This window comes from Vanacampus margaritifer, chromosome 1 (assembly GCF_051991255.1).
Source record: "Vanacampus margaritifer isolate UIUO_Vmar chromosome 1, RoL_Vmar_1.0, whole genome shotgun sequence".
Classification (NCBI taxonomy): Eukaryota; Metazoa; Chordata; class Actinopteri; order Syngnathiformes; family Syngnathidae; genus Vanacampus; species Vanacampus margaritifer.
The window spans coordinates 46874064-46897231 of record NC_135432.1 but is presented as its reverse complement, the minus strand read 5'-3'; the positions used below and the strand labels follow the sequence as shown (position 1 = coordinate 46897231).

The following is a 23168-nucleotide window of genomic DNA, read 5'->3' as shown; positions in this document are numbered from 1 at the left end:
AGCACTCCGTCTCCACTATACACAGTGTTAACGGTGCACTGCTTTCCTCTCCTGAGACGCCGGATGGTGGACCAGAATTTCCTCGAAGCCGTCCGGAAGTCGTTTTCCATGGCCTCACCGAACTCCTCCCATGCCCGAGTTTTTGCCTCAGCGACCGCCAAAGCCGCATTCCGCTTGGCCAGCCGGTACCCGTCAGCAGCCTCCGGAGTCCCACAGGCCAAAAAGGCCCGATAGGACTCCTTCTTCAGCTTGACGGCATCCCTTACCGCTGGTGTCCACCAGCGGGTTCGAGGATTGCCGCCACGACAGGCACCAACCACCTTACGGCCACAGCTCCGATCGGCCGCCTCAACAATTGAAGCGCGGAACATGGTCCACTCGGACTCAATGTCCCCCGCCTCCCCCGGGACAATGGAGAAGCTCTGCCGGAGATGGGCGTTGAAACTCTTTCTGACAGGGGATTCTGCCAGACGTTCCCAGCAGACCCTCACAGTACGTTTGGGCCTGCCTGGTCGGACCGGCATCTTACCCCGCCATCGGAGCCAACACACCACCAGGTGGTGATCAGTTGACAGCTCCGCCCCTCTCTTAACCCGAGTGTCCAACACATACGGCCGCAAGTCCGATGACAAGACTACAAAGTCGATCATCGAACTACGGCCTAGGGTGTCCTGGTGCCAGGTGCACATATGGACACTCTTGTGCTTGAACATGGTGTTCGTTATGGACAGTCCGTGGCGAGCACAGAAGTCCAGTAACAAAACACCACTCGGGTTTCGATCGGGGGGGCCATTCCTCCCAATCACGCCCCTCCAGGTCTCACTGTCATTACCCACGTGAGCGTTGAAGTCCCCCAGTAGAACGAGGGAGTCTCCAGGGGGTGCGCTCTCCAGCACACCCTCCAAGGACTCCAGAAAGGGTGGGTACTCTGAACTGCTGTTCGGTGCATAAGCACAAACAACAGTCATGACCCGTCCCCCCACCCGAAGGCGGAGGGAGGCTACCCTCTCATTCACCGGGGTAAACCCCAACGTACAGGCGGCTAGCTGGGGGGCAATGAGTATGCCCACACCTGCTCTGCGCCTCTCACCGTGGGCAACTCCAGAGTGGAAGAGGGTCCAGCCCCTCTCGAGAGGATTGGTACCAGAACCCAAGCCGTGTGTGGAGGTGAGTCCGACTATATCTAGTCGGAACTTCTCAGCCTCGCACACCAGTTCGAGCTCCTTCCCTGTCAGAGAGGTGACATTCCATGTCCCCAGAGCTAGCTTCAGTAGCCGGGGGTCAGACCGCCAAGGCCCCCGCCTTTGGCTGCCACCCAACTCACTGCGCACCCGACCCCTTTGGCCCCTTCCACCGGTGGTGAGCCCATGGGAAGGGGGACCCACGTTGCCTTTTCGGGCTGTGCCCGGCCGGTCCCCATGGGTATAGGCCCGGCCACCAGACGCTCGCCTTCGAGCCCCACCTCCAGGCCTAGCTCCAGAGGGGGGCCCCGGTGACCCGCGTCCGGGCAAGGGAAACGAAAATCCAATGTTTGTACTCATCATTGGGGTCGTTTGAGCCATGCTTTGTCTGGTCCCTCACCTAGGACCTGTTTGCCTTGGGTGGCCCTACCAGGGGCATGAAGCCCCGGACAACATAGCTCCCAGGCTCATTGGGACACGCAAACCCCTCCACCACGATAAGGTGATGACTCACGGAGGGGACTGTTGTAGTAACTGGCAATAATAAGCAACTACCTACTACAGCTCCAATATTTATCATCTCTAATTTTGGACAATTTGGGGACATTTAAGGGACAAAAAATATTCACCAAAAACACATTTTCTCATTCTGATTGCTGTAGTAGCTTGCCATGGCAAGCAACGAACTACTACAGCTCCAATATTTATCATATCTCTCATTATGGACAAGTTGGGGACATTCAAGGGACTAAAAAGACCATAAATTATCAAAAATATTCACCAAAAATCAACAAAAACACATTTTGTCATTCTGATTGCTGTAGTCAATAGCATTGGTATGCAACGAACTACTACAGCTCCAATATTTATCATATCTTTCATTATGGACAATTTGAGAACATTTAAGGGACAAAAATGTTCCAAAATAATAACCAAAAATCAACATAAACACATTTTCTCATTCTGATTGCTGTAGTAGATAGCAATGTATGCAACTTACTACTACAGCTCCAAGGATACTATTAGTGGTATGGACCCAAATAACAAGACGACAAGACCAGAGAATTTCAGATCTCAATCTCAGAAATATTAACAATTACTGAACATCATTTATACAAATATACATACAGTAAATACATGTATCTATATGCAAATGTCACATAGCCTTATTGTGCCTTTTGATGGAACAGTGTCATCTGTCATTCCCAGACAACACGCATGGTACCATCATCTGCATTTCTCAATTCAATTTAAATTCTACATTTCCCATGCACTCGAGTGTAACTCACAGCTGATACTCACTCAAAGAATATGTGTATTTTGGCCTTGGGAGCCAAGAGGAACTTTCAGTCCACAGTAAGAACAGATGTCTTTATATTCTCGGAAAAAAAAGTGTTAATAACATGTTAATAACATACAGACTTTTGAGAATAGATATTACATGTAATTGATAAATGACTGCTTTAAGTAAAACTTTTTTTTTTTTTTTTGTCAACATCAATTAGAAAGTGCTATCGTATGTGTGGACATTACCTGATGCATTTAGCATCTCCTCTGCCATTTGTTTTCTCAGACATGATATGCTTTTTTTTTTTGTTACAAAAAACGTCGTTACTTTGTCTGTTACCTCTTTGACAAAGACTCCACAGCTGGTTCCATCTCTCTGATTGGTGTGAGGAATGGTAACAGGTTTCCATGCCAAGTTCAACCAATCCCTTCGCCCAAGTACATTGAACTTTGTCTTGAAATATTTCCTGTTTAAAATTAAAATACTGTATAACTGTTATCTGTAATTACAGTTAATGACTGATTTATTTGAATACTTCTTTCCGTGTTCTTTCAAATGGGAAGTCAAGTCAAATTTTGGTTCTATGCAGCTCCACTAGCTGAAAGACAGTAATCAGTTTAACATTGTGCTTATGCAATATGAGTTAAGCAACATAATCTACCTGTTTTTATTTATCTCAGGGGGTGGCCATTTTGCCACTTGCTGTCGACTGAAAATGCATCATAGTGCCTAAAAGCTCAGCTTGCAAACATCAAATAACCAAAACCAGAAAACAGGTGACCATTCCTAGCTACTACAGTAACCAGAAGGAGAAAATGTGTTTATGTATTTTTGGTCCTCTTCGTCCTTTAAATGTCCTCAAATTGTCAGTAGCCAAAGATATGATAAATATTGGAGCTGGAGTAGTTATTTCCATACTATTGTTATCTACTACAGCAGTCAAAATGACAAAATTTGTTTTTGTTGATTTTTGGTGAATATTTTGGAACATTTTTGTCCCTTAACTCTTTGACTGACAGACGTTTTCAGAAACGGGATGTCGCCAGTGCCAGCCGATTTAAGCATTTTGACTGATCTTTCAAGGTCCACAGAAAATATTGTGTTTGGACTATAGAAACACACATACTACCAAATGAAAGATTGAACTCTCATCTTTCATCAGAAAAAAAAGTTTGTTTCTACCTTATTCCGTTCTTCAGTAATCAACAATAGAAAATGGTTAGTTTCACCGAAATGCTCTGTTTTGAAACAAAAAGCGGAGAAAAAGAGCTTTTTGTGAAACGATGTTATTTCATGCACTCTAGTGAATTCTACACTTCTTTTTGTCCATGAATGATGCCACAAACACCTAAATAGTGCTTTACTTCTGTAATACACCACCAACAACAATGAAAAAGTGTTTTTAGATTGCAAAATACGTTTATTTCCATTCAACAGTGTAACAATTTGACAAAACAATTTCGCAAACTATTTACAAATGTGTGCAACTGTGGTACTATTTACAATTATGTGGATGTTTCAAATACAGTTTTTCTTTTTGTAACACTGCCCTGCGTGCAAGGAGACGGAGCAGGATTTGCACAACAGATACGTTTCACTTCGATTGTCTGTTTCGCGTGCAGACGTTACACTTTCTTGACGGCCTTTTTTTCCGGGGAATAGCAAGTAGCAGACTGTACCCACTCCTCCGATGAATATGCATTGGACTCGGGGCACTCTTCGTCGTCCGATTGAACGTCCGCCTGAGCGTCCGCCTGAGCGTGCTCGGTTGTGCTCCGCGTTTTCCGGTGTTAGCATCGCTAGCCCGTGAACCTTTATGCCGTCGTCATAGCCGCCACGTCAGCGCTTCCAACTTCGGCGTCAACCTCGGAGTCACCATCATCATCATCGATGATGATCATCGTCGTCATCAATGTGCTCTTTAGCGTTGGTCGATGCCTTTCGTCTTTGAAAAAAATTCCCAAGTGTGAGCTGCTTGCAACCGGTCGCCATTGTTTGCTTCCCCAGCCATCTAGCTCCGCCTCACGTCTTCTACTGCCGCGTCAACGCTTCCAACCTCGGAGTCACCATCATCATCATCGATGATGATCATCGTCGTCATCAATGTGCTCTTTAGCGTTGGTCGATGCTTTTTGTCTTTGAAAAAAACTGGTCGAACGTGAGCTGCTTGCAACCGGTCGCCATGTTCGCTTCCCTTCCCCAGCCATTGTCCCCTCTAGCTCCGCCTCACGTCTTCTACTGACGCCTACCCAATCTTGTCAAAAGAGAATCATTGCTGCCATCTAGGGGCCAAAAATAGTCATTAGGCTAACTAGATCTGCTTGAAACTTTCACCACAGCTGGGCAAGGCTTTCCTCCACCCGTTTCCCCCCCCCCAAAAAAAATTGGAGAACGTCTTTTAACGTCCTTGGCGGCCCTCCGTAGGTTTTTCCTAAACGTCATTTAACGTTTTTGGCAGTCAGAGTTAAATGTCCTCAAATTGTCCATAATGAAATATATGATAAATATTGGAGCTGTAGTAGTTAGTTGCATACAAATGCTATTGACTACAGCAATCAAAATGAGAAAATGTGTTTTTGTTGATTTTTGGTGAATATTTTGAACATTTTTCTCCCTTAAGTGTCCTCAAATTGTCCATGATGAAAGCTATCATAAATATTGGAGCTGTAGTAGATAGCATTGGTATGCAACTAACTACTACAGCAATCAGAAGGACAAAATGTGTTTTTATTGATTTTTGGTGAATATTTTTGATAATTTATGGTCTTTTCTCTTGTCCATAATGAGATATGATAAATATTGGCGCTGTAGTAGTTTGTTGCTTGCCATGGCATGCTACTACAGCAATCAGAATGAGAAAATGTGTTTTTGTTTATTTGTTGTGAATATTTTGGAACACTGGTCATTTTTGTCCCTTAACTCTTTTACTGCCAAAGACGTTAAATGACGTTCTGCAAAAACCTACGGAGGAGCGCCAAAGACGTTAAAAGACGTCCACCCATTTTTTTTATTTTTTTTTTGAAACGGGTGCAGGGAAGGCTTGCGAAGCTGTCCTGAAAGTTTCAAGCAGGTCTAGTGAGCTTAATGACTATTTTTGGCCCCTAGAGGGCAGCGATGACTCTCTTTTGACAAGATCGGGTGGGCGTCAGCAGAAGACGTGAGGCGGGGCTAGAGTGTTGTGGGGACAATGGCTGAAGAAGCCATAATGGCGGTTGCAAGCAGCTCACGCTAGAGCCGTTTTTTTCAAAGACGAAAAGCATCCACCAACGATAAAGAGCACATTGATGACGACGATGATCATCATCGATGATGACGATGATGGTGACTCCGTGGTTGGAAGCATTGACGCGGCAGTAGAATACGTTAGGCGGAGCTAGATGGAGGAGGAAGCGGACAATGTTGCAAGCGGCTCACAGTTGGGAATTTTCAACGCTAAAGAGCACATTGATGACGACAATGATCATCATCGATGATGATGATGGGGACTCCGATTTTGATGGCGAAGTTGGAAGCGTTGACGCGGCGGGTATGACGACGTCATAAAGGTTCACGGGCTAGCGATGCTGACACCGGCAAACGCGGAGCACAAGCGAGCACGCTCAGGCGGACGTTCAATCGGACGACGAAGAGTGCCCCGAGTCCAATGCATATTCATCGGAGTAGTGGGTACAGTCTGCTACTTGCTATTTATTCCCCGGAAAAAAAGGCCGTCAAGAAAGTGTAACGTCTGCACGCGAAACGGACAATGAAAGTGAAAGTAATCTGTTGTGCGAATCCTGCTCCCTCTCCTTGCACGCAGGAGAGCGTTACAAAAAGAAAAACTCTATTTGAAACATCCACATAATTGTAAGTAGTACCACAGTTGCATACATTTGTAAATAGTTTGCGAAATTGTTTTGTCAAATTGTTACACACTGTTGAATGGAAATAAACGTATTTTGGCAAACTAAAAACACTTTTTCATTGTTGGTGAAAGCGTTTTACAGAAGTAAAGCACTATTTAGGTGTTTGTGGCATCATTCATGGACAAAAAGAAGTGTACAATTCACTAGAGTGCATGAAATAACATCGTTTCACAAAAAGCTCTTTTTCTGATGAGATGAGAGTCCAATCTTTCATCTGGTAGTATGTGTTTCCATAGTCCAAACACAACATTTTCTGTGGACCTTGAAAGATCAGTCAAAATGCTTAAATCGGCAGGCACTGGCAACATCCCGTTTCTGAAAACGTCTGGCAGTCAAAGAGTTAAATGTCCCCAAATTGACCAAAATAAATATTGGAGCTTTAGTAGATAGTTGCTTATCATTGTCAGTTACTACAGCAGTCAGAATTATATATATATATATATATATATATATATATATATATATATATATATATATATATATATATATATATAACCTTTATGGTGATTTGATGATATGTCACCCTGGAGAATGTAATTTGTAGATAGTAGGCAGTAGGAGTGAATATCAAACATGGAACGTCAAGCCAACTTTTTCATGCTGAATTGAGATGCGCCTGTTAAGGCTGAGGGCAATCTGCTTTCTGTTTGCCAGATGCGGTAGAGGTGCGGCAGCTGTGTTTGCCGGAAATCCCAGAAAGGCGCACCCGTCCCCTAACAGTTTTGTGTTGCGTTAACACAAAAATTTACTTAAATTATATTTTCAGAAGTTTCAATTTTTAAGTGTTTTAATGTTTGTATAATGTTCTTAAAAATATGTAAAATATGTTCATCTTTAGTTTTTATGCCAATTTTTTAGAAAAGTTATAAAATGATTTATTTGTTATTTATAGTAATGTTGACAATAAATGTACTTTTTTTTAAATGTCTAATTATTGATTGAAAATCCAGTCATGACTTTGTGATTAAATATTTTATTGGTTTGAATATTTTATTTGATTGTAATAACTACGATTAATTAATAATTTAGGGATGTCCTGTCAACCAAATTTAGACTTTTTGGTTCCCTTTTCAACTAAATTTAGACTGTAAACTAAACTAAAAAGTTTTAATTGGGACCAAATTATGGCACTTGAAGATGTGGAGGGGTGCTGCAAAGAAATGCATGCAGTAATCACACCACTAGCGGACAAATTTACAATTCAAATAAAGAGTAAAGGAAAAGAACATACTTTGCCTTAGATTAATAAAGATATAAGAAAACTCATGAAGAAGCGAGATTTGGCTCTGATCAAGTCTCTTCAGTCAAATCTTTTAATGATCATCAATCATTAAAAAGTCTAAGAAACAAAGTAATACAGGAACACAGGAAATCTGAAGCTTCGTATTATACTAACCTCATAAGTAATGCAAAAGGCAACAGTAATTACTTATGGAAACACTTTAATAATTGGACAATAAATCAACAAAGTCAAAAACAATTAAGGAACTTACCATAAATGGCAAATGTGTTAATGATTCTGCCACCATGGCAAATAAATGTAACACTTACATTATACAGTCTGTGAAAGAAATAACAAAACATTTTGAGGAAATTGAAACAGGAGGCAGATCACCACATCTGCCTTCTACTGATTTCTTAAATTTCGTAAATGAGTTAGAAGTCACTCCGATCATAAAAAACGGACTAATTCCAAATCAAATGATATCTATAAAATGAATTGTTGTTTGCTTAAGCGTTGCTATATAGTGTTAGTAAAACCATTGCCATACCTTGTCAATTTATCTATAAGAAAATGCAAGTTTCCTAATGACTGGAAGAAAGCAGTAATCATACAAATTCTTAAATCGGGGGGCTAGGAATACATGTGCAATTACCAGCCGATATCAATTTTACCTGTACTATCTAAAATAATTGAAAAGGCAGTATAGCTGCACAACTCGTTAATTATTTGGAAAACAAACATCTCCTCCACCCTCAGCAGTTTGGCTTTAGAACTGGATACTCAACTGAAATAGCAAACTGCTGTTTTGTTGAAAACATCAAAAAATCATCGGACAAGGGTGAGGTAGTGGGGGCTGCATTCCTTGATCTTAAAAAAGCCACAGTTAACCACTTCTTGCCTTTAGCCAAAGTGCCGTCATTTAACATCTCCGAAAGCAGTAGAATGGCTTGCGTGAAAGTTGCTCAGGAGAAATCTTCACTTGTAGATAATTGTATGAGCTTACCTCAGGGCTCTGTTCTGGGGCCTTACAAAAGTAATAATTCACAAAACAAATATAAGTCAATTGCAAGTAAATAAAAAAATTAACATTTGCAAACAACGTGTTACACTATGATAATGGCCAAACATTTTTCTAAAGACAATAAAAACAAACTATAATTACAGTAGGCTAAGTGGCAAAATCTTTTTTATTCGTTCAAGATATGCTTGGGTACAGAACTGCTTTGATTAAAATGTAAAAAATAAACAAAAACAAACGTGCACCTGTCCTGTACCTTTTGCAATGTCTTTTTCATTTTATGTGTGTGAACGTGTTTTGACCCATGTGGTTGCCATAGTTACCGATTCAAGATGGACGATCTTCTGCGCATGTGCGTCACAGATCATGCCTTGACATGCTCGTTTACCTGCTAGGGAGCTAGCTAGCTAGCTAGCATCAATGGCTAAAGCCAAACTGTGGCAGGGTTTTTACTTTCTGGACCTGGATTTGCCACCTCTGCTAGACAACTTGTAAAATAACACAATAATAATTATACAATGCTTGCTAAAACTTTCTCAATAATATTCATCTCACGAGGTTTGAGAAATGACTAAATGGTACAGTGGACACCATTAAACAAATAATGGATTTCATGGAAGGTCGCAGAACTCACACGTTCAGCATCTACAATATGTCCTCTTGAAAGTTCATATATGCCACCCACCTGACAACCAATGTAGCCAAATTTCCAACTTCCGTGGATGTCGGAAGCAGCAGACATTGGGTAACCAATGCCTGCCACCCCAATGTCAGTAAAGGCCAAGTTGATGATAATAAAATTGGTAGCAGTGCGAAGCTCCTTAAACTTTACAAACATTAGAAGAACGACAATGTTGCTCAATAGACTGATGATACCTGCAGAGGAAAGGGTGAGAAACAAAAAGCACACAGTTAGGAATGAAGAAATGTCAAATGCATTTTTTTAATAGATATAGTTTCGAACATTATCAGAGGAAAACAAAAGAAGACTTGACAGTCCACTCACAATCAACAAAATATCAGAAGCTATAAGATAGTGTGAATAGTGGCAAGTCACCAGGAATTAACGGAATTTCAGTCGAGTTCTATAAAAAGTTTAAACAAAAATTGATACAACCATTGTTGGAAATGTTTAATGAATCGTTTGAGATGGGGATCCTCGCTGAGACATCAAGATTAGCTGCAATTACTCTTATTCTGAAGCCCAATAAACCACCAACTGAGTGCTCTTCGTACAGGGGTATTAGTCTTTCGGGATGTGACATAAAAATATTATGTAAGGCCCTTGCGAAAAGGCTAAAAAAATATATGCCGAGTTTGTTAGGTGATGACCAGCAAGGCTTTATTAAATGAAGACAAGGTTCTCACAATATCAGACGAGTCTTAAACATATTATATGAGAGAGACAACACAAAAAATACGGCAATGCTGGCAGTGGATGCATGTCAAGCCTTTGACAGAATAGAATGAATTTATCTTTTGAAATTCCTTCTAAAGTATGGATTAGGAGAAAATATTGTTCAGTGGATTACATTGTTGTACACGAATCCTGCACAAATTCTCACCAATAATAATATTTCGGAACCCTTTGCCTAACAACGTTCAACTAGGCAGGGATGTCCCCTGTCACCATTGCTGTTTACACTAGCTTTGGAACCATTGGCAGTGATGGTTAGAACCCAAGAAGTAATTTCTGGTGTCAATATTGGAGCAGAAAAACATCTTATTTCACTGTTTGCAGATGATATAATTTTGTTTTTGACTGATCTTAACAACACCCTTCCTAATTTGATGAATGTTATTGAGGAATTTGGTGAATTCTCAGGTTATAAAATGAATAGTACAAAATCAGTGCATATGTTTTTGAATGAACAAGACAGACGGAATTTAACTTTGAACACTAATTTCACAATGTATATATTTATTAATTATTAATATTTTATATATATATAATATTTAAGAGTTAAAATTACTCCTGATATAAACAAAATAGTTCCTGCAAACTATAACCCCATGGTAGAAGAGGTCACAGAATTGCTGAATCGATGTTCTAATTTACCTATTTCCATGATAGGGAGAGTGAATATCATAAAAATTACAATTTTACCAAAATTTCTGTATTATTTTCAGACACTTCTTTTACCTTCACCATCTTCCTTTTTTGATAACTTAAATAAGGTATTTAGACAGTTCATCTGCAAAAATAGAAAAGCAAGATTACGTCTGAAATAATTATACATACCATATGAAAGAGGCGGTCTCTGTCACACCGCAGTGAGGTTGTCTCGGCTGGGCTTTTACTGTCTTGTCATTTCCTGTTTTATCTTGAATATTCTGACTCTCCTTTCGTTTCAGGTCACTTGCCCTTCCTCATGTGGTGTCAGTGTCAACCCTGATTCCTGATTGTGTCCACCTGTTTCCCATTTCCCTCATGTGTTAAATGGTCGGCGTCTCCCTTGTCTTATGCCAAAGTGTTTTTGTCAGAGTCACTCTAGCCAGTCACAGTTATAGTACTCAGCCTTGTTGTCCTGTCTTCTGTGTGAACTTTTGTTTGTACTTTGTATAGCCACAGTACAGTTTTAGTTTAGGAGTGATTTTGTTTTGTTTTGTTTTTAGATTAGACATCCTCCCTTTTGGAGCGCCTTTAGTTTAACATTTTATAGCCTTTGTTTTTGAAACAAACAGTAAGGCATTAGACGTCCATCGTGCAAAGTGACTATTTAGTACCATCACAAACCAGATCAATTGTAAAAGAAAAAAAAAAAAGTTTAATCCCAGCCTTGTCACATTTAGGGATGTTTGATACCACTTGTTTACTCTTCTGTCAAAGATTGTGAGGAAGTGGGAATGTTGAGAATTGGCTGAGAAATGAAAAAAAGGTGATTTTTTTTGGGAGGAGGGGGGGCGTTTGTGGAAATGTTGAAAATCGTTCCAGAGGTGAACTGAATGAGCATTTTGAATTTAGTATGGGAACTAATTGTTCCCGAAGTCTCAATGGAAATTAATGGGGAATGTTTGGTTGAAAAACATAGAATTGTGTGATTTGTGGAATTTTTTTGTGCAAGTGTAATATATCACATTGTCTAGCGTGTGTGTGTTAATGACATGTTGAAACTGGAATGGTGAGAATTACTCGAGAAAAGTGAAAAGGAGAAGCAAATAATGTTGAAGGAACACAGGTTGGTAATTTTATTGGAGAAAAATGAGCAATATGTTGGTGAATGTGGAATTTTTGCTGTGCGGAAATACTGGCAATGTTGAAAATGTATTACAAAGTGAAGTGAACAAGCTGAACATTTTGAATTTTGAATGGGAGCAGATTGTTGAATGTCACATTGGGTAAAAAAAAATATATATATTATGGGAACACTGGTAATGTTTGGAATTGGAAGAACAGTCGAGGCGTGAATTTTTGGAATATGTAAATGTTGGAATAATTTGTGGGAGGGATAAGATGAACAGTTTAAATGGATACTTGACTCATTGAGACATTTTTAAGAGTAAGAAGATAATATTTTGTCTGTAATTAATGTGATAACTCCATTATTTTTTATGAACAATTAATACCTTTAAAAACTAAGTTTGCCACTTGCTGTCGACTGTAGCTGTGTGCTGAGGAAAAAGGTAACAACCAATAATGGCTTCATGATTGCCTCTCTGACAAAGTTGTAAATATGTTTGAATTGTAAATTGACTGCTTGGTTTTGTTTGTGCATTGTTTGATGTATGTTGTTTGTTGAATAAAAATAAGAAGTATTAAAGGTGCATTGTGCAGTTTAAAAAGGTAATATTAAAGCTTTTTCTACATCAAGCATGCGCCACCAATGCCCAGATGAGTACGTAGAGCCCTGACTATTTTACAGCTTTTATCTTCCCTTTAAAGTAGAGTGTGGACCCGCACACTCCACAGATTCTTTGGGGAGGGGCAGAGTTTTTCTTACCTCATTTGAAGTCGTGTCTTTGTTTGTCAACTGTGACTGACGCTTTAAGATCGTGCACATGCTTGCATGCACACCATGAACGAGCCTGACACTGCAGTAACGCTTTGAGCCAGATGTGGCAGTCGCGAGTAAAAAAAAGTGACAAACTGCACAAAGATCCTTTAAAAAAAAAATATATATATTTAAAAAAAAATTTGACAGGTGATGTCATCTTCCGTTGACAAGAAGTGGAATTTTTTGTTTTTAAAGGTATTAATTGTACATGAAAAAGAATGAAGTTATCAAATTAATCCTGGACAAAATATTAACTTTTTACTGCTGAAAATGGTTTGAGTCAAATATCCCGGAACAGTTTGAATCAGTCCAAAAAAAGAATTATGAATTAGAAGAGCAAAAACTAATAATTTTGGTGTTTTATTTAGAAATTTAGAAAAATAAATGCGGTAGGAAAAAGCTTAACAGTTTGACGCTGTAATGGTATGAATCAGCACAAAAATGTTTAGATTAGAGGAGAAAAAAATCTTAATCTTTTGCTTTTATTTAAAAAAAATGGGGGGGGTGCAAGAGGGATAAGCTGAATCGTTTTAAATTGGATTGGGTTGTTTATTTTGTAATTTTGAAAAATAATTGCGGTATGTATTAACTCCATAGATTAAGTTGGAATAGTTTGAATCAGCACCCCAAAAATGCGAAAAATATAGGATTTTTTGTTTTTTGCTTTTATTAGGAAATTTTGAAGAAAATAATTGCGGTAGTGATAAACTGAACAGTTTAAAATTGGAATGGTTTAATCAATTTAAAAAATTTAGACATTAGAGGAGAAAAAATAATTATTGGAATTTATTTTGAAAAAAATTGCAGTACAGATGAGTTGAAAAGTTTAAAATTGGAACTGTTTGATTTGGTCAAAAAATGTAAAAGCTAGAGAAAAAAACAAAATAGACATTTTGAACAAAAATTAAGGGTGTCATAATTTTTCAATTAATTATCTCTATTATTAGTGGACTTTACACCAATCTATTCGCCTGGATCATGATCGGCCGATATTTTGCACTGTCATGCAAAATAGGTGATTTGCTATAATGTCCTAATTTGCCTGATCAATCATTGATGTCATTGATCAGCTCAGCGAAATAAGACATTGCATGGTATATTCAGTGTTTATCAGTGTGGGTTTTTAAAAAATATTTTTTTGTTTATTTATTTAAAAAAAAACGTTTTTCGTTAACCGAGGTGTACCGCCAATTTTGTGTATTCCATTATTTTTAAGCGAACGTAAACAGGTAACATTCAATTACACGTTGCTATATCAGAAAATGGTGTCAGTGGAATTCTGTTATGGGAATTCAGGAGACAAATCACCATGGAATTATCATTTTAAATGTATATATTCAACTAACTGTAGTACTGTAGTATTATTGAACATATTTTCCTTTACTTGGCAAATGGTACTTCATTTACTGAATATAGCACTTCTCCATCTTCAAGGCCCTCAAAGTACTTTACATTTTGACTACGCATTCACCTACTGATGACGCAGCATCAGGAGCAAGTGGGGCTTAAGTATCTTGCTCAAGGATACTTTGACACTGTCACAATGGCCTGGGATGAAACCGACAACCTCAGTGTTGTAAAACAAAAATCTCAAACGTGAGTGAAAAAAGAATAGCTGAATTGACAAGTTTTGCTCAAATCTAATTATTATTCAAAAATGAATCACAGTATTATCACTGAACAAAAAATTATTAAAATATAAAATAAATATTTAAATTTATTATTATTATTATTGTTGTTATTATATTATTATTATTATTTACATTTATATAAAATTTACTAACAGTATGAAGAATATACATTACCCAAATTACACAAAAAGTACGGAAGCGTAATGCATTCACTTAAAACTATTTTTCTGGGGAGTTTTGGTTTTGTCGTGTGTATTTTTTGTATTTAATTTTCAGTTTTTCTAAACATATTTTTTCTGTTTTTCTACCTATTTTTTTCTGTTATAAAAATATTCATAAAAACGGAGGAAATCACTTAGTAAAAAAAATATTCAGAAAAACGGGGGAAAAATATTTTTTTAAAAACTGAAAAAAATGATTCCGAAAAACAGAGCACCATTTTCTGTTTTTCTGGGTATTTTATTTATTTATTTATTTTTAACCTCTGAGCTCCAAGTGATATAGTTGAAGGTACGTTAAAGGTATGCAGGAAAGTCTTAACGTTTCTGCAGCAAGTCACTTGGAGTTCAAAGGTAAAAAAAAAATACTCAGAAAAACACAGCACCAGCTTCTGTTTTTCTGAGCAATATTTTTCTGTTTTTGGAATAAATCACGACCCCCCCCCCCCCCGTTCTTCTGAGAAATTTTTTCTCCTGTTTTTCTGAATACTTTTCCCTGTTTTTCTGATTTAAAAAAAATGTAAAACAGAAAAAAGTATTCAGAAAAACAGAACTTTTTTTTTAAAATACACACAAAAAACAGAGCTACCCCCGCCCACCCCCCATAAAAGTGAATGCAATACGCTTCCTTACAAAAGTACTCAGCCAATTTCTAAAGTAAACAGTTTGTTCTTGCTTACCTGCTGTTATAAGATATGCAGCCACTAAGTTGTGTTCAAGTTGAGAAAAAGAACTTTTTCCTCCATAAGGTATATTGTCACTTGAAACGTTGAATTCAGTGTCAATTCCCATTCTAGCAAATGTCACTCAAAAAGTAAAGGCAAGTAACAACAGTATTGCAATAGGTGGGAGGTCCATGTACAAGGATGAGGCAGAGAGGATTATTACATACCACTGTTCCTTTTGTTGCCAAGTAACGGGAAGCAGTCTGTGTGTAACATGGGCAGCAGGGTTCTGCTTGAGACGATTACAGCTCACGTGGAATTTTCTTGCAAACGAGGCCTTAGTCATGAACTTTGCCATTACGAAATAAATGCAAAACACTCTTTTTAAAGTATACATACAGTGTACTACAACACAAGGATATACAATTGATTCAGATCCACCCAACTTTTATCTTATATATAAGGACGTTCTAATGGACAGACCACAGCAGGTGTTTTTAAATGTTTTTAAAACCAGTAAACAGGGATTCCAAGAGGTTACGTTTTTCTTTTTCTTTTCCCCCCTTCTTTTGAGAGCTCAGTATTATTCATTTGGCAGTCTTCCCGAGTCGTTTGTGCGAGTATGTGTGTGTGCTTTTGTCTTTGCTACATTGTGGGGGCCCATACATGCGTGTTTTTCTAGGTTTAACTCCTATTGTGGGGACCGACTTGAAATTGTGGGGACATTTTGGTGGTCCCCACAAGTTCAGACCTCTTTTTGAGGGTCAAGCCTTGGTTTTAGAGTTTAGGTTTGAATTGGGTTATGGTTGAGGTTAGGGTAAGAAATTGGGGGGGGGGGGGGGTAAGAAATTGGGGTAGGTCCCCACGATTATACAAAGACAAGTGTGTATGTGCGGGTTTATATCACGTGTGTGTGTGTGCGTGCATGTGAGTTTGTGCTCTTTAATTCTGCCAAACTACACTTAACTCTGTTGCACTAGTGTCAGTGTTAAAAATGTAAGTCAAAATACACTTTACTCTGGTAAATGGTACTTCACTTATATCGCATTTTTCCTCCTTACAAGGCCTTCAAAGCACTTTACATTTTGACTACTGATGAAACAGCATCAAGTGCAACTCGGGGTTCAGTATCTTGCTCAAGGATTTTAACATTAGTCACACTAGGTGGGTTTCCATCAACCCATTTTTATTCTAATTTTCAAGAAATGCAAAAATAAAAACTGAATAGAAACGCTAGAAATTTGAAAAAGGGCCCAAAATTCGCAAAAATGTTTTTGCGCTTGGATGGGGTGGATTTTGAAGCATATCAAACAAAGGAAAATGCGAATTGTGGCTATGGAAACAGGTTTTGTGAATAAATGCTGACGAGACCGGATACATGTCGCACATTTTGACCGGATATTACGTCACACGTACGTTTGTAGCAATGTCGGATGATAAAGTAGGGTATGTTTGGGGGGACGACGAAACAGAATCTTTTTTTAATTAATTAAAGAAGCAAATATTAATGCAATTTTAGATGGAAAACAGCAAAGAAAAGCTACGGTTTATCAAGAATTACAAAAGCAAACTCATACGACGTCATCACACGGCGCAGTCGTTTCCTGGTCTTCTTCTTCTTCTTTTAAATTACAGGTGGACCCCCATCTCTATGGTATATACCACCACCTACAGCGGTGGAGTCCCCTCTCAATATTCGCAAAAGAAGAACAGATGGAAACGGGCATAAGTCGCATATCCGTTTTGCGCATTTCCAGTAAATTAGCTTAAAAAATTCTAAACAATTGGATAGACACCTGACTAATGGCAACATACGTACAAATAAAGTTACTACAAAATGTATTAAACTGGATTTTTTTTTTTTAAATGAATCTCATAGATATGTTAGTAATAACCAAATAAATCATATGGAGCAAACTTGTCATTACAGTCACATTAAAACGTGAACTAAAGTGGGCTGGTCTGAGCCCTGAAACTCCAGGGCTTAAAAAATGTGTCCCAGTCTGGCACTGATTTCTGAATTTGGTCACGTGATCTTCGCAAGCTGACTTCTGATTGGTTGTTACCTGAGCCCAGAGCAACTGTGATGTCATTTTCAGTTACCAACAAGTGGCAAAATGCCCGGCCCCTTTAGATGGATAAAGACGGCTGGATTTTGCTGCTTTATTCATATTCCACCAATGCAATATTAATATCAATGCTGTGTTTATACTTGTTTTGTGGAAAACACTACTTCACCTTTATATTTTTATGCAGGATCGTGAGTGGTTGGCGGCAACAATGAATACACAGAGACTTGATATGCTTTGCTAGAATAACTGTGTCTTTTATTCCCCGCAAACAGCAATCAACATTTATACTGTGCTAGGATAATCGTACGTTTTATCCCCCGCAAACAGTAATCAACACCTGCGCTGTGCTAAAATGATTATACCTTTCATTCCCCGCAAACAGCAATAATCACAACTTGCTTTGCTAGAATTATTGTACCTTTTATTCCCCGCAAACAGCAATCAATACACTACAACGTTAAGCAGCATAACATGATGATCATCAGCGCTTACCTTGACACTAGACCGGAGAGCCTACGGTCCGGGTAGAACGAGCTGCAAAACGGCTGGGCAATCGTACGTGTTCCGCAGCTGACTCTGTCCGCACCGTGTGCCGCTCCGTTTTTTTATTCGTTAGCGTGGGAAACCGGGCTAGCCAAGCCCTTTCTCAGACACTTTCGAAAGCATGTTTTGCAAAGCAGGGAAAACTGTAGTATAAACAAGGAAGAGTTCCCAGGCTCATCCCGCCCTTTATTTACAAATTGTTGGGCACCTGGATTTGTACAACAGCTCAGGACAACAACATATACTTATATAAGAGGTTTTGTGAGGACATATCAAACCATGTTTTTTTCCCTTCAATACTATATATTATTGTTAAGATAATTGTCTTACCCATAAAGCATGAATGCAGAAAATTTAATTTTAAATCCCTATTGCCCCTCGTGGCCGAAAAATGAAACTGAAACACCCTTTTTCATGTGCACAATGTACACATGACGTCACATCTCCAGAGAGAGGGTGGGAAATTTGGACCCAAATCCAGTCTGAAAACAATTAGCCAGAGGCTTGCAGGAGTACCCATTGTGAACAGCTATAGTGTTAATCTACTAACTACCAGTAAAAGATGTTTCAGTTATAAATTGTCAAATAAAAAGCCTATTGTAAAGATATTTTGGGGCTAATTGATTAATTAAAGCTACCCTATGTAAAAAAAAAAAGAGAAAAAATATTGATTTAATTTATGACAATTAAGACAAGAACGCAGATTGATAAACGGCTATTTGTATCCCTTAGATATGCTCCCCCTGAAGAAGCACTATAAACGGAAAACACAACTACAGACCTTGAAGCTGATGCTGCATTCGAGGATGGTCGGAAGTCAGATTTTTCCGAGTTCAAACCAGGAAGTGTGTATGGGAACGCCACGCTGCCTTGAACTCGGAAATCCCACTTGCGTCGCTCTACAATGAAGACCCCTTTGGGAACACAGATCGTGAATGGTAAAACACAATTTACTCGATTATAAAACTAGATAGCTTTCTTCATTCATAAATATTCAACATAGGTTCACATAACACAACGTACGTGACAGTATGTCGCTATCTCCATGCAAGAAATTATACGATGAACTACTGAACTGCATGGAATGCTTATGAAATAAGATAAAAACAATTAATGAAGCAAAATTGCTAGAAGGCAAGTTTGCTGGAGGTCAAAATGAGTTTTGAGGACCAAAATAAACAATTTAGCACTATCCGCCATTTTGGTTGTTTACTTTCGCCTCAAGCTTTCAGGACGGAATTGGGAAAAACCAACTTGGATATTTCCGAATTCTAACCATCTTCGAATGCAGCACGAGTCCCTGTGCTAAGTGCAAGGGTCAGCCGACTTTAAATATTAAAGTAATGAAAGTTATGAATACCCGATTATACAATTCACGTGTCTGGTATCATAACTACATGTCTCGTGTTTCTAGCAAACTAATTCGTGTCAAAATCGGTAAATAATTGGACGAGTTATGATTTATTAGAGTCAAACAATTCGAAGATATGGCGGGGGACTCCCGGTTCAAGATGGCGGCTACGTCTGCAGGTCTTCAACCAGCCAAGGATTGCTCTAGTAGTTAAATATCTGGACGTGTTCTGATCGTCCTCCCGGACTGTAGGTGGCGGCGCGGCACTGAAGAAGTCATTTGGAGTTTCGGTGCGGTAAAGAAGGGAAGTGACCTCAGTATTTAGTGAAAACCACAACCAACAGCTACATTGCGGGATCAGAGAGGTCGTGTTCGTCATTACTAAAGACAAAACAATATGTATGGGCTTCTGCGAACCATCGGTTGCCGTGCTGCACCCGCATTGCGGGGACACACCATTTGCCAAAGAGCAAATGTCTACAGTCGACCAGCCAAGGAAAAGATCGGCGTAAAGGTAAATTAACTATTAGTGTGACATCCTTGCTAGCATGCTGCCCTTGTCTGACGAGGTCACAACTGGCGTCTTATGAACGCGATCTGCTACGAAAGTATCGCTGTTATTTTCCGTATGGCAAAGGTTTGAGTTGCCCACGTTGTTCGGAATTTATCTAAATTAAGTTTTTATAATTGTGCGGGTTATTTTGCCGTGACCGACAACTCTCCTGCTATTTTGCTCTAAAGGATTAATCGTCGGAGCAATATACAGTATACACGATTTACGCGATATACACTGTCTTTCTGGCGTGAACGGCTATATATACGTCTGCTGTAGACTGTTGGGAATCGGTTATTTGCCGTGAGTCATGCACTTTGAGCGATTTCTGTCTCTTGACCAAATTTTCATTTTGTTCTCCACCGAAAATAACACTCAGAATTAGGGCTGTGCAATTAATCGAAATTAAATTCCAATTTCAATTATTACACGCCACAATTACATAATCAACATTTTGCTTGGTCCGAAAGGAACTTGCATAATTATAGTGTTTCAAAGAAATGTATTGTGTAAACATTTGTACATGTTTAAACATTTTCTTGTTTTGTACCATAAACAAATGATTGTCCTAATCGTGATTTCAATTATTACCAAATTAATCGTGATTGATATTTTCTTCATAATTGAGCAGCCCTACTCAGAATAACTGTTCATTTCTTCAATAAACAAATAAAATAAAACTGCTCATTTATATATTACAACTCCCGACTGGCTGCAAGAAATTGTAAACATATTGAAAAATAATTAATATAAAAATGTACAGAGTGGTATTTGGAACTATGAACTTTTAAGGTGTGCGTTCTACTCACCACTTCATGAGACAGTATTGATAGTTCTGAACATCCGAGCCTTTCTTATATTTCAACAATGCAGTACTTCATTTCCATGGCATACTGTATTGTTTTTGTCTGTGGCTAACATACAAACCAATAGGGGAGATCTCGCGGGATTGGAAGGCCACGAGATTTTTCATCCCCCCACAGAACCAGATCGCCAAGATTTTAATTGTTTTTGTTTTTTGGCTTGTTGAGTAGGGGGGGAATCGAAAAGTGGTTATTGAAAAACGGTTCCCAGTGTTTTAATTCTTGTTTGTTTGCCAAATTGTCGCTTACACTCGGTACGATGACCTTACCACGTATGCTGCGTAACACAACATGCGTGGCGATGTTTACGAGCCTCGCTAAAAACATGGCGCCTAACGTTAAAAACTCCAAAGTTTAGAAATACAAAAATAAATAGAATTAAATATCAATCAATAAATAAAAATGCTCTGCTCACACATTGATTTATTTCAATTTCAATTTAAATTTCAATGAAACAAAATGTTATTCAAATGAGGGGGCGGTCCTAAGCGTGTCTTGGGTTGGGCTCCGCTGTTGCAAACTGCCTTTCAATGGTCGAGTGAGCGTCTCGGCAAACAAGGAAGTCTCGCCGGCTTGCATGGAGAGTTCCAGCAATGGACGACTATTTTGAGCAACTCAAGTCACCTGCGTTACGTCAGGTGTTGTAATCCAACATTGCGAAGTGTGCCCCCCACCCTCACTGGCGAATGGCACCCTACGCACAGTGCGTGATCTGCATGCATAGGGGGACGGGCAGCTTTGGATTGATGTTGTACTATGTTAACCGGTTTGGTTATTGTTCAGCAAAGTTAAGAACAGATGTTTGCAAATGTATTGTTTTGTTAAAACAAAGAAGTCTTCTTTCATGAAGGATTACAGAAATCAGTGAACAATTACTGTTAATATGCTGAAATCAGAGGATTTGGACAATTAAAAAAAAATGTCTCCAAACGATTACACGCTTATTAAAATAGTTGTCGCTTAATGTGATAATCGATTACTTGTCGATTAATCGATCACTTTTGACAGCTCTAATTGTATTGTTTAATAACAATATATTAAAATGCGTCCCAGATACTTTAATTTACACTAGTAGACTACAACCATCTTTGCATCCAAAGTGATGTGCAATGGAGCAAAAATCAGACATAGAATGACAGTTACAACACTTGTTTTATTGTGTTCAGCATATCCTTGGTAGTTCTATACTCCTGTACGTCCAAGCAGTGAAATTACACACTTTGTAATTCAAGTAATGTCTGCATTATATGGTGACGTAAATCAGAGTGTGGCTTATGTTTGACAGTGGCGTCTTTTTGACATCAGGAAACTATGCTTGGATTGAGTTTGTTCTCCTTGGTCATCTTGGGACCATCTGGATGGATCCTGGCCCACCTGGAGGACTACAAGAAGAGAGAGTGAATTGGACATTTTGGCAACCTGCCTGGTGCTCCTAGTCTGCTGTCTCCAGGTGGAACCTTCACCATCTTCCTCGTCAGCAGCCAGATGTTACTCTTTTGTCTGGCCAAGTTAAAGACTAAATAAAAAATGTCTCCATTAAAATAACAATTATACTTGTAGTTCTGTGCATATGTTATTGTATGTACAACATTAAAATTTAAAGCCAATTTGTTTTTGCTTGGTTGAATAATTTGTCATGGGTTGATACTAAAATGTTTTCATTTGGTACACAGCATCTACTGTACACAAGAGATAGGCCGATATAAATTTTTCAGGGCCAATACTGATGCTGATTGTTTGTAGTCAAGGAGGCCGATAACCAATATTTGAAGCCGATATTCATTTTCGGTGAAAATACTGGCATCAAAATTTATTAAAATACAAATGCCAATCTTGACTCTGTTGTAATGTCTTAAAGCATGTTTATTGAACATTTTTTCAGACTTTTGAAAATGTACAATTTTTTTATTTACTTTTATATTTACACAATTGACATCCTTTTTAAATTTCTAACAAAATGTTCAGCGAGTTCCCAAGGTTATCAGTTAAATGGAAACTTAAGCAAGTAAAGCCATAGCTCATACAATATTTTTTTCCCCCAAAATTTAAAATTACCTGAACTCTTAAACCTTCACATTTGTTTGTTTTCATGTCAAACAAAAACAAAAGGTTTAGAAGTTTCCCAGAGACAATAGTATCTCTTATAAAGTTAACTGAAAATTTAAATAAATAGTTCCCTGCGATTAACTCATTGAATCTTAGCCATTTTCACTGAAGTAACCTCCTTCGCCCCTGGCTGTTTTACTAGATTTTGACTGATTTTGCAAGGCCCACAGAATATTGTGTTCTATTGCGATAAAAACATGCATTCTACCAAAAGAAAGATTAGCGCCTCTTATTTTATTAGGTAATAAGTATATATGTATCTGTTTCTGTTCTGCAGCAGTTGGCATTAGAATATAGCTATGTTTTGTCATTTACAAATCTGTTTAAAACAGTGGGGAAAAGAGCTTGTTGCGACATGGCCCTGGTTGATCTCTTATACTCTGCTCCCAACTGCTGGCTGTTTTTTGTAATAACGACCATTGCTCGAACGACCTTTTCTGGTCAGATGATGCATCAAAGCCTGCTGTATGCTCTAGCATAAATAAATAAAAAACTTGCATCCATGGCAATATTTAAAATATAAGTTTTTGGAAGCAAATGAGCTAAAATGGGTT

The 23168-nt window shown here is 38.6% G+C and overlaps 3 protein-coding genes across 5 annotated transcripts in view; 2 read left to right on the top strand and 1 right to left on the bottom strand.

Annotated features, from left to right (window-relative positions):
* Positions 1 to 15268, bottom strand: part of rrh (retinal pigment epithelium-derived rhodopsin homolog) — a 32462-nt gene extending 17194 nt beyond the window's left edge. The window contains exons 1-2 of the mRNA XM_077560147.1: positions 15142 to 15268; positions 9303 to 9493 (exon numbers count right to left, since the gene is read on the bottom strand). Of these exons, the coding sequence (XP_077416273.1) occupies positions 9303 to 9493; positions 15142 to 15253 (303 nt within the window). The 5' untranslated portion in view covers positions 15254 to 15268. The remainder of the gene's footprint in view (positions 1 to 9302; positions 9494 to 15141) is intronic.
* Positions 1 to 22115, top strand: part of cox8a (cytochrome c oxidase subunit 8A) — a 26687-nt gene extending 4572 nt beyond the window's left edge. Inside the window, exons 2-3 of one of the 3 annotated variants that reach the window (XR_013293318.1) lie at positions 18474 to 18679; positions 21814 to 22115. Coding sequence is in view for 1 of the 3 variants with exons in the window: in XM_077560161.1 (XP_077416287.1) it covers positions 19490 to 19606; positions 21814 to 21909 (213 nt within the window). In the remaining 2 variants the exon portion in view is untranslated. The other 2 variants (XR_013293319.1, XM_077560161.1) reach the window with 2 other exon arrangements.
* The window catches only part of LOC144048747 (glucosamine-6-phosphate deaminase 2), a 267445-nt gene that overhangs the window by 225137 nt on the left and 19140 nt on the right, over positions 1 to 23168 (top strand). The window lies entirely within an intron of this gene.